Consider the following 14,773-nt stretch of genomic DNA (forward strand, 5'->3'; position numbering starts at 1 on the left):
GATATCAAAATAAAACATCCACATGAAAGGGTTAAAAATATAACCAGATCAACAAAGGTGAAATGAGTCGACCCAGTTTAAGGCTGTACTGGCAAAGTGGTTTCTGATGGTCGGTCTTTCACAACTGTGCTTTCAGTGCTGAAGAAAACCAGCATTAGGCATATTATTGTAGGTCATTAAGGAGAATATCCTTAATTAACATATTGTTTGAATATTTTATCACAAAGAACAAAAATACATTTTGGCCTTGAGAAATATTCCAAATGACACCATAAATGAATGAGTAACTCATCACCTTAGCATGGGTCCTGACACTAATCCCAAGATATCCAGAGACGATGTGTGCAGACCCAGAATGTCCCCCAATGGCCTGAGTGTCTGACTCATGCGGTTGGAATGGGGGTTGTGGGTAGGGACACTGGGGAGAGCCTTTGGTCACCTGTTTTCTCTGCTGGTCGTTTACTTTGTGTTGTTGACTGAATGGATGATCGTTAACAAGTAACACCTCTGTAATGAGTCTAGAAAGAGTGCTTGTGCTGTGTGTCGGAGAAGGAGAGTGACGGAGAATGATACCTTAATTTTTTTAATGGCTTTATCCTCAGGCAATAAGACTGTGTGTGTGTGTGTGTGTGTGTGTGTGTGTGTGTGTGAGAGAGAGAGAGAGAGAGAGAGAGAGAGAGAGAGAGAGAGAGAGAGAGAGAGAGAGAAAGAGAGAGAACTAAGGATCAATAGAGGGCACAAAACAAAGAGCGCTTGAACCCTCCTTAATGAGGATGTGTTAAGTTCTCTGTACATGTAGTAAATGCATCTTGTGTAGTACAGATACACTGGAGCAAACATTCTGACTTATTTGAGGCTGTTGGTCTCATTCATTCCGCTTTGTTTTAAGGTTTTTTAACAAAAAAAATTTAACAAAAAAATCTTCCTCTTTGTTGTTCTATTCTCTGGACATTGAACAAGTTTCTTTATATTTCAGAAGTGTGTTAATAGCACATGTATAGATTTTGCCCTTGGTTTGTCTTGAATGTCGTTGAGGAAAAAATTGTATTGTATTTGTAAGTAAATGGATCTTTGAAATTTAGTTTTCTTTTAAGAATTTTAAATTATGAGTTTTTGCCTTTTTATTTTGTCAGGCCATGTTTTGCTCTTGCGTCATTCTTCACTCAAATATAAAAAGGGAGTTTGTTGCCGTGGGTTGTTAAAAGATATTCAAAGTAAAAAGATTGTGAATTGATTGATTCGTGGGGGCATTTCTGTGTAAATCTTCACCGAGCTGTCCTAAATATTCCTCTGAACTCGTTGGTCTGCTTCGCCATTGTTGTGTCCTCAGTAATCATCGGATATGCGCGGTTCCTAGCGCCTTTCTGCCGGTGCTTCTCGTTTGTGCAAGATATTCAACCACCTCTGCTCCAGATTTCACACCTACACCGTGAACAATAGACGAGGATTTAAAAAAAAGTCTCGCCGTTTTCGCTACAGTTGGACTTTACGCTCCGGACTGGAGGAAATGGGTAAGACGAAGTCGCTCGAATCAAGTTGTGTTTGTGTTCGTGTATAAAAGAAACAAAAATAGGAACACGACCCGGGTCAAATATACCAAACGTGCTCCTTATTTGTGTCTTTAGGCAGATTAGTGAAGGGGAAATAAGACTTTATGTCGGTGTTCTCGCGGCAGACGTGCGGTATTTTTTTGCCAGTGTTTCCTGCTTACTTAAAGCTGTCTGTCAGCCGGTTCTCCCGGGACTTCTCAATGGGTTTGGGTTACGGTGGGTCCCCCCCCCCCCCTCCACGGACGTCTGAGGGCGCTAATGCGGCCAACAGGCTCTGTGCCCCCCCCCCCCCGCCCGCCCGAGTCGGGGGGCTCTGATCCATTTGAACCTTTTACCCCCCCCCCCCCCCCCCGAACGCTTGGGAGGGGCTTAGAAAGGCAGGAGACTGATGTCTGCTGTCAATACTAGCCTCTGATAACATGCATACCCTTCTCCCCCCGCTCTCACCCCCCGCCAGCCTCCTCCTCTCCTCCTCCTCCTCCTCTCATCCCCTCCTCCATGCTAATTACTTATTGCCCATTCACTGCGCGCGCCGGCTCGCGCTTCGCCGGCTGAAGCTTTTGTTATGCGCTGCTGTCGATACCGGAGAATCATAACGGGTCGCGAAACGGTTTGTTTATTTTTATTTTTTAAACTCTGCCGAGGTTTGAGCATTGTTTTCAATTTACAAAAACCGACAGGACGAGACACCGACGAGACACATGCGGTTATTTGCGCAGGAGACGCGGAAATTTGAAAGTTGACGCGCCGGTGAGGCGTTTTCGGGTGAGTTGTGTCTCGAGCTTTTGTCTGTGTCGCTCGCGCCCGCCCGCGCGTGCAGGAGAAGTGGTCTCGCGCCGCTCATCAGAGGTGGACGCAGCTTTGTTCCGCTGAGATGGGCCAACCTTACAGAGTTATAAGAACTACTTATACCTGTAACATTTGGTTTTATTTAGCCCTTCGTGAAATGTTTGGGGGGAAAATTATAGATTTTGCAAATCTGTTTAACAGATAACTGATAAAAATAAACCAGTTGGATTATGTCTTATGAGCTTAGTTGTAAAAAAAACTTTTCAATTTGAATTTGGAATTTATTTTTCAGTTTTTTTAACTGTTATTAATCTAATATCGCTGTCGGTTCTGCATTTTCCCACCAATTGTTAAGTATTTCACTAAATGAGCAGCATTTTTATTCTATATTCAGTTTAACCGAGTTTTTGTCTTATTTAAGTAGCTATTGAGACTTTCAGTATCTTATTACATTGTTTAATTTAATCACTCGAAGTATGAGGCATTTTCTCGCTTTAGACACACACACACACACACACACACCCACATGTGGTTCTAGTTCTCAGTGGGCAGCATGGGTAGTATTTGTGCAGGGTGGAGTGGATCCAGGGTGGGAGGGATAGAGTTATGAGGCCAGCTGTGGCCCAATTCATCCCACACTCCCCCAGTGCCACACAGTACCAGAACCGGTCTGGCCCCTGCTTGGGGGCAGTGACGACTCTATGCCTCCGCCGGCCCTCCCCTGAAGCCAGAAGGTCACCGGCTGCTCTGCTGGCGTGGAGAACCCTGATCAGCCCCGCATGGTTCTGTAATTAACAGATGATTAATGGAACAGAAATCTGATCTCCTTCCAGTCCACTGGGACGTGGGTTGGGCAAAGGTCTCGGATTTTATTTACGTATCGAAATCATTTTTCTAACATGTCAGATTTACTCGGTGGTGAGGTAAAAAAAATGTATTTGTGTAAGTTTCAGTTCAGGGTTTATAATAATACACCGAGAATGAACTGAAGGCTGCTTTAGTGCCCGTCTCACGGAGCCCTAAACTCTCATCACCATGATTCTGGTTTTGAAAAGTGTTTTTATTGGACGGCTTTATTCTCACCAATGTGATTAGAGCGATTTACCTCCAGACTTGGGGCTTTAGTGAAAAATTCATCTATTCTTCCCTTTTCTCTTGCGTTCATTCTCGCCTCCCCAGAGAGCTGCCCAGGGGAGACAGCTGTGCCCCTGGCCCTGCGTGTGTGTGTGTGTGTGTGTCTGTGTCCGTCCGTCGGAACATGCGTATGTCTGTATGAATGTGTGTATGTCTGAATGTGTGTTTGTGGCTGTGTGAACATATGCGAATGTATGGATGTCTGCGTGCCTGTATGGATCTGTGAATATGTGTGTATGTCTGTGTGAATATGTGCATATTTCACTGTTGAGTGTGTATGGGAGTATCTATGTGTGTGAACATATATGTGTAGCGTGTGTCTGTGTGAACGTATCTCTGTAATTCTGTTATGTGTGTACATCTGTGTGCATGGTTCTGTCCATGTGTGTTTAGCTGCATGAGAGTGTGTAAACCTATATTTGTGGCTGTGTGCTGCATGTGTATATTTGTGTATGTTTGTTAGAGGGTGCATGTGTGTCTGTGTTAAAGTATGAATGTCTCTGTGCAGCAGAGTAACACACTATGCACACTATGTAACTAAGTGTGTATGTGTGTATTTGTGTGTGTGTGTTTGGCTCTGAGAGTGTCTGTGTGTGTGTAGGATTTGTGAGTGTGTGTGTCTGTGAGGGTGTAAGTGCATGTGTGTGCATCTGTATGGCTCTGTGTGTGTGTGTGTGTGTGTGTGTGTGTGTGTGTGTGTGTGTGTGTACATATGTCTGTCTTTGTGTGTATATGTGTGTGTGCATGGTTCTGAGAGTGTGTGTGTGTGTGTTTGTCTGATTGTGTGTGTGGTTCTGAGAGTGTGTGTGAGTGTGTGTCTGAGTGTTGAGAGTGTCTGTGTATATGTGAGTGTCTGTCTGTGAGTGTGTGTGGTTCTGAGAGTTTCTGTGTGTGTGTGTGTGTGTTTGTTTGTTTGTGAGTGTGTGTGTGGTTCTGAGAGAGAGAGTGTGTGTGTGTGTGTTTGAGTGTGTCTCTGTGAGTGTGTGTGTGTGGTTGTGAGTGTATGTGTGTGTGTGTGTGTGTGTGTGTGTGTGTGTGTGTGTGGTTGTGAGAGTGTCTATATGTGTGTGTGTGTGTGTGTCCTATGGTCCTGGGAACAATCCCAGATGTATTTAGGAGAGCTGGCTGGTACTGTCGCCCTTTCAGCCTGTCTGAAATATGAGCACTTTATCTGATCCCATTGAGATGTGCAGTACGGAGCCAATCATGAAGGACGGAGGGAGAGAGGAGGAGAGGGGAGTAGTGCAGGGTGTGTGTGGGGGTTTGTGTGTGTGTGTGTGTGTGGGGGGGGGGGGGCTCTGTGCTTTTGTTTGGTTTTTAACAAAGCTTCTCCTCATGCCATTTTACACCTCTATTGATGCATTGGTTGACACTTTGAATTGCAGATATCTGATACTCTTGACATCATCTCTCTCTCTCTCTCTCTCTCTCTCTCTCTCTTTCTGACACACACCCACACACACACACACACACACACAGATAGAGAGAGAGAGAGAGAGAGAGAGGCTAAAGGGTAGGAATTGTGCCCATTAGTGCTGTTTGGATTGAGCTGGCTGAATCTTGGACTTGAGATAAATATTTTAGCATCACACCCTTTTAGAATCGTTTGATGAATTTTGGATGAACAAGCATCTGCATTTAAAAGAGTAACAACAGATCTTCTTCACTCTAGTCACCTCCTCTATTGCAGTCACTTTCTCCTCTCTGATCTCGAGTGAATCCAGTGCCACGTATCGGAATCTGATCGATATCGGATAAAAATGAAAAATTTCAGGAAACCACGAATCTACAAAGCCGCTCATCCAGGCGGAGAGTAGCACAGCAACACCATCACACGTGATTACAGCCAGACTAGTTTGAGCCCTGTTTATATGCCAATGTAGTTTAACCACAGTATTATGATTAATGTAAATATCCACGCACTCACATATGAGTGATGGTTTAGATTGCTATCATTTTGATAACCGGTGTGGAGACACTATGGGTAAGAGGTTATCTGCCTTCTAGTGAGAGCATTTAAATGAGATAAAATAGCATTTTAGCACTGTTTACCACCATGGAACGGTGACCAACAGTGTTTTTGTTTATAAATTTGTTCCGTAAAAAAAAAAAAACAATGATGTTTCCTGTTGGACCTTAACATGCAGGAAGTTCAGGGTTCAGGAGAGCATAAACCTGACAAACGGAGCCATAGAGGAGAAAGATTCACCAAACAAGCAAAGCACTTTAACATATTCTGTTTGCACAAAAAATGTAAATCAGCGTTTAGCTGGATATTCCGAATAAGCATTAAACATGCAAATAAGAGATATTGTTATTGGATCAGTATAGAGAATCTTGTGTTGTTCCATCTCTAAAACCCAGCCATTTTACCAATTTCATTAATATTTTTTTTACCAGAACAGCATGGTGTTGTTCCACAACACCGGAGGCTTTTTTTCCTTAGAGATGAAGAGAATCATAATGGTTCCTGTGTCTGGATATTTAAGCCAAGTAGGGAGTGATAAGAACCTCAAACATGCCCACCACCAGCCCCACTTTCGTGGACTTCAGTTTGAGCAATTTAAGAGTACCGTTTCTCACTATACCGGTGCGGCGTGTTTTGAGGAGACTTGGGTCACTGGCAGACCCTTCATACCGTGTTCAAAAGCACCATGGTCTGTCAGTATGACGCTGACCTATCCGTGTTTGCACAACAAGGCTTGAAAATCCTCAAAAACACCTACTGCGTCAGTCATGTGACCTTTTCGACCAGACATAGTTCCTCCTAATGAGGTCTTCTTGCAATCAGCAGAGAGCAGACCTTTAACCATAGAGTGAACGAGGGTCTAGTCATATTGAAACACACACACACACACACACACACACACACACACACACACACAGGCCCCACGCTTCAAAAGGCAGCTGTGCTCCAAAAACTCTATTTTATGTTTACTGAACTGCACACCAGTTGTCAGAAGGACAGTTTGAAAGCAGAAGTGATGTTTCAGCTGATAGGATCTTACCATAAGAGCTAGCCTCAGGGCTCCTTTGATTGGTGCACGTGTGTGTCAGTTAAAACTGGAGCCAATCACACACCAGGAATGTGACAGTTGCAATATGCAAAACCCCTGTGAGAAACTGAACCCCTGACTGGACCAGTCCAGAGAGGAAAGATCAAAGATGTTTTTGTTTTTCCCATCATGCATTTCTCCGTTTGATCCTGTCTAGTAAAGGGTTTGTATACTGCTTTACACTCAGGGCATTTTTTTATGTATGGGGGGGAAAAACCTAATACAATTATACACTGTTGATATTGGACATCTGTTTCACATTTGCATTTGTATCGTACTGATGTCTCGTAGTATTTCACAGTATAAAATGCATAGAAGAACTGCACATGATTCATCTGCATGTCAGAGTCTAAAGCTGTTCTCTGAAAATGATTTATTTAGAGTGTTTGTGGTTATTCATGTATTTAAGTCACTTCTGAACATTTAAACTTGGGACTTGTTGACGGAGCATATATACATGGACTGGTTATTTTAAAGTTGCCCCCTTGAGTGTGCGTGTGTGCGTGTGTGCGAGTGTGCGTGTGTGTGTGTGTGTGTGTGTGCGTGTGTGCGTGTGTGTGTGTGTGTTTAGGAATATACAGAATTATGAAGTACACAGGGTTTCCAGAGAAACAGGATGTTTCAGACAGAGGTCCTCCATCAGCTGTGCACGCAAAGTGCTTCTGAATTATTAGGAAGACGGACCAGTTTATACCGGCTTATGTGAACTTGGCCCTTCTACTAACACAGAAGCACTTGGCCTGCACAACTGATGAAGGTCCTTCTGTGTCCTGTTTTTCTGGAAACCCTATGTACTCATGTACTTCACTGCAATTCTGAAGATCTCTCTCCCTCTTTGAATATATGTGTGTGTGTGTGTCTGTGTGTGTATAATATATATATATATATATATATATATATATATATATATATATATATATATATATATATATATATATATATATATATATATATATCCTGGTGAGTAGTAAGAGATGTAGAGATAGTCAAAATTGTAGTAAAGTACACATTTCCAGGGAGTAGGGTGTTTTATTTGTATAGGTGGGTGTGATTTTAATCAAGGCGTGTCAGTGTTATGTGCTCTTGCAGTCTTTTCTAAGTGTCTGTTCTAACTCAGGCTGTGTGTGTGTGTGTGTGTGTGTGTGTGTGTGTGTGTGTGTGTGTGTGTGTGTGTGTGTGTGTGTGTGTGTGTCCAGTCCCTCTCCCCAAGGCTGTGTTTCCGCCTCTGTGCCCGCCGGCATCGTCCCGCTGCTCCATGCAGTCTCCGTACCGCCTGCCCCACCCTCTGCCGCCCCTGCCCGTGCGTAAGGGGGTGCGTGGCCGCCGGCCCAAGAGCCAGACCATCGCCATGCTGAAGGCCGCCGCCGAGGCCGCGGCCCAGAACACGCAGGGCCAGCAGGGGGGCGTGGGAAAGAGCACTGACCCCGCCCACGGCCCCGCCTCCGCCCAGCCCAGGCCACATAAGAAGAGAGGACCCAAGCCAGGCAGCAAGGTAGCAGCCATGGGTGGAGTAGGGGTGGTGTGTGTGTGTGTGTGTGTGTGTGTGTGTGTGTGTGTGTGTGTGTGTGTGGAGAGCAGTACGTAGAGGGTGTGGTGGTGTGGGTGGAGGAGATATGTCCCATTCTAGCTCTTGTGTGGGCCCAGCAGTTACAGAACGTCACACAATGTCACTTTCGTTGATAGAAAATGAAATGTAGGTCAAGCTGAAATAAGTGAATAATTCAACAACAGCCGTGTGATAACGATGGCAGAAAGTTCACAACTCTGCTGCAGAGGTGTGTGTGTGTGTGTGTGTGTGTGTGTGTGTGTGTGTGGAGGAGGATGTGTGTGTGTAGTGGGTGGGGGGTGGTCTGTGTGTGGGTATGTGTGTGTGTCTAGAGCGTGGTGTGTGTAAGGGTGGTATAATGATGGGAAAGAGGAAAGGAGAGGTTGTCACTGTCTCAGGCGATGACACGTTGCTGCATATTTTTACATTATCCTACATATTTCTGTCTCTCCATCTGTCTCTCAGAGGAAACAGAGAGTCCTTCAGTCCCTGTCCGGCGCGTCCATGTCCTCCGTCTTGGACGGCAGACTGTCCACTCTACAGGCGACCAAAGACTCTGGAGTGGTGTCCACAGGTAAAGCCTCAAAAAGGGTCCAGTCCCTCCGAACCTCTTCCTGTCCGGGTCGGCATGCCCTCATCAGCCCCGTGGCTGCTCATAATAACCAGCAGACCTTTGATGAAGAGGGGGCTCTTACGTCTGTGCATTTTATTCTCAGTCGCTGAATGAATGAATTCAATTTTTGCAGGCATTTATGATGTCTGGCTTAAGTCCTATAAATGACATAATGGGATTATAAAAACGGTCCTAAATTGGTTATTTCAGGTTGGGATTTCTCATCAGTGTAGACCCCTGTACTGCTGTCTACCGACAGAATGAGACGGTGGGGAAATGGGTTTGGGCCGGGTGCAGGAGGCCGTTGGTACAGACGCGTAGGTGTGTCATGGATATATAGAGGAATTTATAGTGCTTATAAATCTTAAGCACACACCCACAAATTACTGTCTGCGCAGGGTCACCCGTTTTCACTCACTGGTTTTGTGTGTGTGTGATTGTGAAGGTGCGTATGTGTGCACAAGTGTGTGCTTGTTTGTGCACAAGTGTGTGCTTGTACAAGAACAAGTGCAGAAGCCCATATGGGGTTTTCAGTGGCTGATATTTAGAGAGCAGAAATAAGCTAATACATGAAATGTGATATGTTGGGCACATTTGCTTGCATCTTATAAGTTACAACAAATTAATAAAAACAAAAAATTGCTGAATGTTTTTTTAACTCTATTATTGTCTGCATTCGGAGGTCTGTATCCGAGTACATCAGTACTGCACTTCCTGAAGTAAATTAATGTAAATCGTCCGACCACTGTGCGTCTCTGTGAACATGAACATCCATGTGTGTGTGTGTGTTTGTGTGTATGTGTGTGTGTGAGTGACTTTCATATGTATGTGAACGTGTTTGCGTGAGTTCTTGTGTCTTTGCGACTGCGCACACATCAACACATCTGTGTTTTGCCCCCACCCCACAGTGTGTGTCTACGTGAACAAGCACGGTGACTGCGGGCCGCACCTGGACCGGAAGCTCACCCTCCAGCTCCCAGATCATTTCGGGCCGGGTCCGGTCAACACGGTGCTGCAGCATGCCGTGCAGGCCTGCGTGGACTGCGCCTATCAGCCCAAAGCCCTCTTCACTTTCCTGCAGTCGCAGTCCGATGGTGGCGAGATCGTCCGAGGTAAGCCGGAGACGTCTGGGAATCAGTCAGAAGGCCTGTGTGTGTGTGTGTGTGTGTGTGTGTATGTGTGTGTGTGTGTGTGTGTGCACGTGTGCCACGTACCTGAAAAGTACTATTAAAACATGGTGTTGTATGTGTTGTCTGTGATAATGCGGAAACTCGTGTGTTTGTGTATGTTAATAACAGGGAGTAAAAGGAACAATTGTGTGTTTTTGTATGTGTGTGTGGAAGCCTGTGTGTGTGTGTGCACAGCTGATGTAATTTGGCTGAAGGTAATGAAGAATGACATGTCTGTGTAACTTGGTTTGGTGCGTTTGATTGGGGCTGTCCCCAGAGGCTGGGAGTGTGTGTGCACGCATGTGTGTGTGTGTGTGTGTGTGTGTGTGTCGGGTGGGGTAGTGACTATGTTGGCGAGGCCATCTGCTGTGATGGACTGACTCCCTAATTTATCCAGACCCTCACAAAGGAAGACTGGAAGCAGCAACAAAGCTGCCCCCCTTATGTCTGGAGAGCCGGGGCAAGAGCCTCTCTAACTACTCCTCTAATGCAGTACTGGCTATTGTAATGCTGCTGTTGCATTCACAGACAAGCACAAATTCACCTAAAGCTTTACACGTACTTTAGAACTTTACTCCTGTGTTCTCACGGTATTTAATTAAGTTGTAATAAAACTGATGATTTGGTGCTTATTACAGTTTCTACATCCAGATTGCCCTTTTAATTCATGATTTCTGCGTCTCTCTCTGTTCACTCCCCCCACCCCCCAAGTTCGCTCAGATGGAGGGATCCACTACGTCAAGCTTCCTCGCGCCCCCAGTGCCTCGTTTGTGCTGCGTTTCCTGGAGACCCTGTGTCACCATCTGCAGTGTGACAGCCTGTTCAGCAGTCAGCCCTTCAGCCCCCTCCACACCAACACACACGGACCCTACGACAGCAACAAGTCAGGTGCGCGTCCGCCTGGGGGCCAGTGGGGCACCGTGGGCGTCGGGGACATCTTGGGGGGGGGGGGGGGGGGGGGTCTTTTGGCTAGCAGGACACTGAGCCGCGTGCAATTCGGTCGTTGCAATTTGGAAAACTTTTACGTTTTTCACCATTGTCCACTTTTTTACTAATCTCGGAGGTTCTCAAGTTTCTTCTCTCATGCTAAAAGGTTTTAAATTGATAGTGTTGCCGCAGTCGTTTTAAGCAAACACCAGCATGCAACGTGCCATTTGAACAGTCCATGTGGCTTCTTCTGTAAGAGCAGGTTAGTAAGGTCAAGGTTGTGGCATGTCTGGTGCCACTCAGTGCGGTTGTTTGTTTAGTCCTTTGTGTACCAGACACTGTCCCCAAAGTAGCTTTCTGAAAAGATCCCCAAGAGTAAGTCAGGGATGATGTGGCCTGTAAAAGGGGAGGCCGTCGTCCTCTGGGCCATAGAGCCAGTGGGATTTTGATACGTAAAACCACCAGAGTAAGACTAAGCCGAAGCACCAGACCAGACGTGGCAAGACAGGAGTAATAAAGGCATATTGGGCACATGTCAAAGATACAGGCTGTGTGGTATCTTCAGGGTCAGGGATTTCACTCGTCGTCTTGGAGTTGAGTGTGAGAGTACACCTTTTATACATTCAGCCTGACATTAAACATGAGTGAAATTACGCAGTTCGTCGTGAAATTTGGACATTTGCTTTCAGCTATAGCATCTCGAACATTGGGACATGCAGTGAACATATAAGAACACTGGAGTGAAAAACCAATGGATTTTCATGAACCGAATTTAGACCAGCATCTTGCCTCCACTTCCCAAACCTTAGCCTATCTACTAGAACGTTGTGCTGTGTGTTGTCACAACTAACAGTGATTTCACACGTCTAGACATGCTGCTCTGGACAGAACACAGTAATGGACCATTTTGTCTGTGACGTTTAAAAACCGTAAAAAGTTTTTTTTTTCTTGCCCATGTTTCCTACTGTCCCATTATCGTAGCTGCTGAGCTACAACCTTTTTTATGATCTCAGTTGTAAATGGAAGGTTTGATTGGGACTTTGGGGATCAAGGGTCAGTTGTGTAATCAGTGGTTCAGCAGAGGTCTCGTTCAATCATGTGTCTCTTTGAGGTAATATTCAGGTATTACATCTGGTATGTGTGCAGATGATTTTAAAGACATCAGTGAGATATCCTCAGACAATATGGTGGAACAGAACAAAATATTCTAATTATATGCAGTAATTATTAAACCAGGGCACCATAACGATTGACACACACATGCAACTGTCTGTTTGTAATGGACAACAACTGTTTTATTTCCTGTCTTGCCCTGCAGTGAAGGAAGAGATGTCAGAAGCTGTATCTATAGCACAGGGTAGGAGACGCTTCGCCAAAGACTCTTCCACTTATAATTCCCCGATGTCGCCAAAGCCACAGAGAACAGATGCCCACACTTCAGAAGGTACGCTCACGAGTGGCGCTCACATTGTAGTGCATCACATGCAGCTGTTCAGTCATCTGGCTTGTTTAATAAGGCCATTGGATGTGCTTTGTGGATCTGGCCCCAGATCAGAGATGTAGGACTTCGGCAGATCTAGCTGGGCCCGCGACATTTGGCACACGCTTAAATAGTTCACTCCACCACGCAATAATAAAGTAGGTGAAACTGAAGTTGGGGTTGCCGGTTTAGCATGACGTCAAGCTGCAAAGTACAGTTAGTACGACGTCATGCTAAACCGCGCAGCTAAAAAGCAGTTAGCATGTTTCGCTATGAAGCACGGCAAACATGGTGTCGCGCCAACAAATACACGTCAACAAACAAATGGTTACGCGATTTCAACGCAATTGTGTACGTGCAACATTTCGTTCACCCACCAGCCCGCATTAGGGTGGTGAAATCCTCACTTTAACACAGCGAAACTGCGCCGGGGTAACAGTTTTTTGCAGCGTAGCTCACCGCAGAGGCGAAAGCCAGCGTGTCCTTGGCCAGACACCCACTGTGCCTCTTACGAGAGGGATCTTGCAGCATTCTTGTGAGCAGAAGCACTTGAGTTAATTGGCAGGATGGAGAGGTTCCTGCTGCTGCAGTTGAAAGTCCTGTGGCAGGAGTTCAGTGCTTCCATTCACTCCGCCATTAGCCATTCATCCATTCCACACGATCAAAGCTCTCCCCATGTCTAATTAAAGCGTTCACGTTGTTAACCAATTAAGCACCTCCGACGTAGCCCAGCTATTGAAATTTATTTTGTGCTGTTGGTTAATTTAAGGCGGTGATTTATGTAATTTAGTCATCTAGGTGAGGTGTATGTGTGTGTTTTCTTCAGCAAGACCGAGCTATAAGTCATTTGATCTGTACTGTGTCAGATTTGTGTGTGCGTGTGTGTCTGTATGAGAGAGATATTTTAAAATAATGCTTTGGTTAGTGCGTGGAATGTGTGTTTCATCAGATTCTGATTGATACTGGTTTTCAGCACCCTTACACTTTGCTACTATGATGTGGTCTCTGCAGGGCTGTAATGCACTGTGCCTTAAGTGTACACTCCAGAGTGTGTGCCCTTAAAAGTGAAGTTCCCACTCACGCGCCCTCTTTATCTGTTCCTTCCGAGCAGAACCCCTCCCCCACGCTGAAGATGGCTCTTCAACAGAGCAGCTTTTCTCAGAGGGGGCCATGGACACAGCACCTGCGGCGTCTCGGCCCCCTGCCCTGCGGAGCAACTCAGAGTACCGTGGCCCAGCTGGAAGCAGCTCGCACTACACATCTCAGCCCCCACTACTGCGCCGCGTCACCTCCAACCCGGCCGAGGTGGCTACCACGCGCACCCTCAGACGAGTGGAAGGTACGCTATGTAAGAGAGTTTCACTTTCCAAATGTTTACTTTTGAAGGCTTGACGGTACCTGCGGGCAATGCTATTTACGACGTTTTGTTTGTGTATGTAAATCGAAAGACTCCTTGTCCCCATTCTGGGCATTGAATGCGTCTTGAAGTGAAAGGGTGGCCTCAAAATTAGGTCAGTGCTGGAGATTTTCTGAAACGGTGCTTTTTCTAGGATATTTTTCTGAGACACTGGGACAGTGATGACTTGAGAAAGGTGTTATTCTCAAGTGGACTAAATGTGTAGATGTTCAAAACGATGGTCTTGAAGGACCTCCAAGCCAAAGATGGCAGAGATGAGGAAAACCTCCCTAAGAGATTTTATGAAAGTAAAGTATGGGTATGTAATGTGGAAGGACTCTGGTAGATCTAACTATGGCTGCACAGCTAAAAAGGCAGAGCCAGAAGGTAACACAGATATGAGAGCCCCTTGGAACATCAGCACTTCTCCGCTCCTAGCAACAAAAAAAACTCTGAGTGACAGAAAAGAGGTGCAGTGACATCAACACAGCACCCCAGTTTACCATAACTCTTATGATAATGTGTAGATGTGATCCATGAACCACTACGTCTACACCTAAACCTAAGATGAGAGGCATTTAATAAAAAGACTGATCAAACAAAGAGGCTTTCAGAGCCTCGCCTTAAACATTCGAGCCTGAATACTTGACGGGAAGGTTATTCCATAGCTTGGGAGATTTATGGGAAAAGTTTGTGCCCCCGAGGCAGATTTCCTTTCTCTAGATACTAACAGAGAGCCTACGCCTTTTGATCTAAGCCGGCGTGGTGGATCATAATATACAGAGTGTGGATTTTACTGTAGGGCAAGACTAGTTCATGCTTTATAGGTCATTAGAAGTATTTTTATAATCAATGTGAAATTTTCCTGGGAGCCAATGCAGTGTAGCTAAGATGGAATAATATGATCAAACTTTCTAACAATAAGGCTGCTGCATGTTGAACTAACTGGAGCTTGTTTATACTCTTAATGGTACAACCATGTCATAAGGCATTACAGTAGTCCAAGGTGGAAGTAATACTAACATTTCTTGATACAGAAAATCCATGCATCCATGTGGTTGTTTCCAATCTTTACAATATTCCTGAGGTGGGGATAGGCTGCCCTAGAAGCTT

The 14,773-nt window shown here is 45.3% G+C and overlaps 1 protein-coding gene across 2 annotated transcripts in view; it reads left to right on the forward strand.

Moving 5' to 3' along the window:
* Positions 1–14,773, forward strand: part of scml2 (Scm polycomb group protein like 2) — a 30,639-nt gene that overhangs the window by 13,303 nt on the left and 2,563 nt on the right. Inside the window, exons 8-13 of one of the 2 annotated variants that reach the window (XM_077022927.1) lie at positions 7,726–8,021; positions 8,541–8,649; positions 9,597–9,800; positions 10,569–10,745; positions 12,103–12,228; positions 13,376–13,612. In XM_077022927.1, coding sequence (XP_076879042.1) covers positions 7,726–8,021; positions 8,541–8,649; positions 9,597–9,800; positions 10,569–10,745; positions 12,103–12,228; positions 13,376–13,612 — 1,149 coding nt within the window. The remainder of the gene's footprint in view (positions 1–7,725; positions 8,022–8,540; positions 8,650–9,596; positions 9,801–10,568; positions 10,746–12,102; positions 12,229–13,375; positions 13,613–14,773) is intronic. The other variant, XM_077022981.1, reaches the window with a different exon arrangement.

The sequence above is a fragment of the Brachyhypopomus gauderio genome, chromosome 1, assembly GCF_052324685.1.
Source record: "Brachyhypopomus gauderio isolate BG-103 chromosome 1, BGAUD_0.2, whole genome shotgun sequence".
Classification (NCBI taxonomy): domain Eukaryota; kingdom Metazoa; phylum Chordata; class Actinopteri; order Gymnotiformes; family Hypopomidae; genus Brachyhypopomus; species Brachyhypopomus gauderio.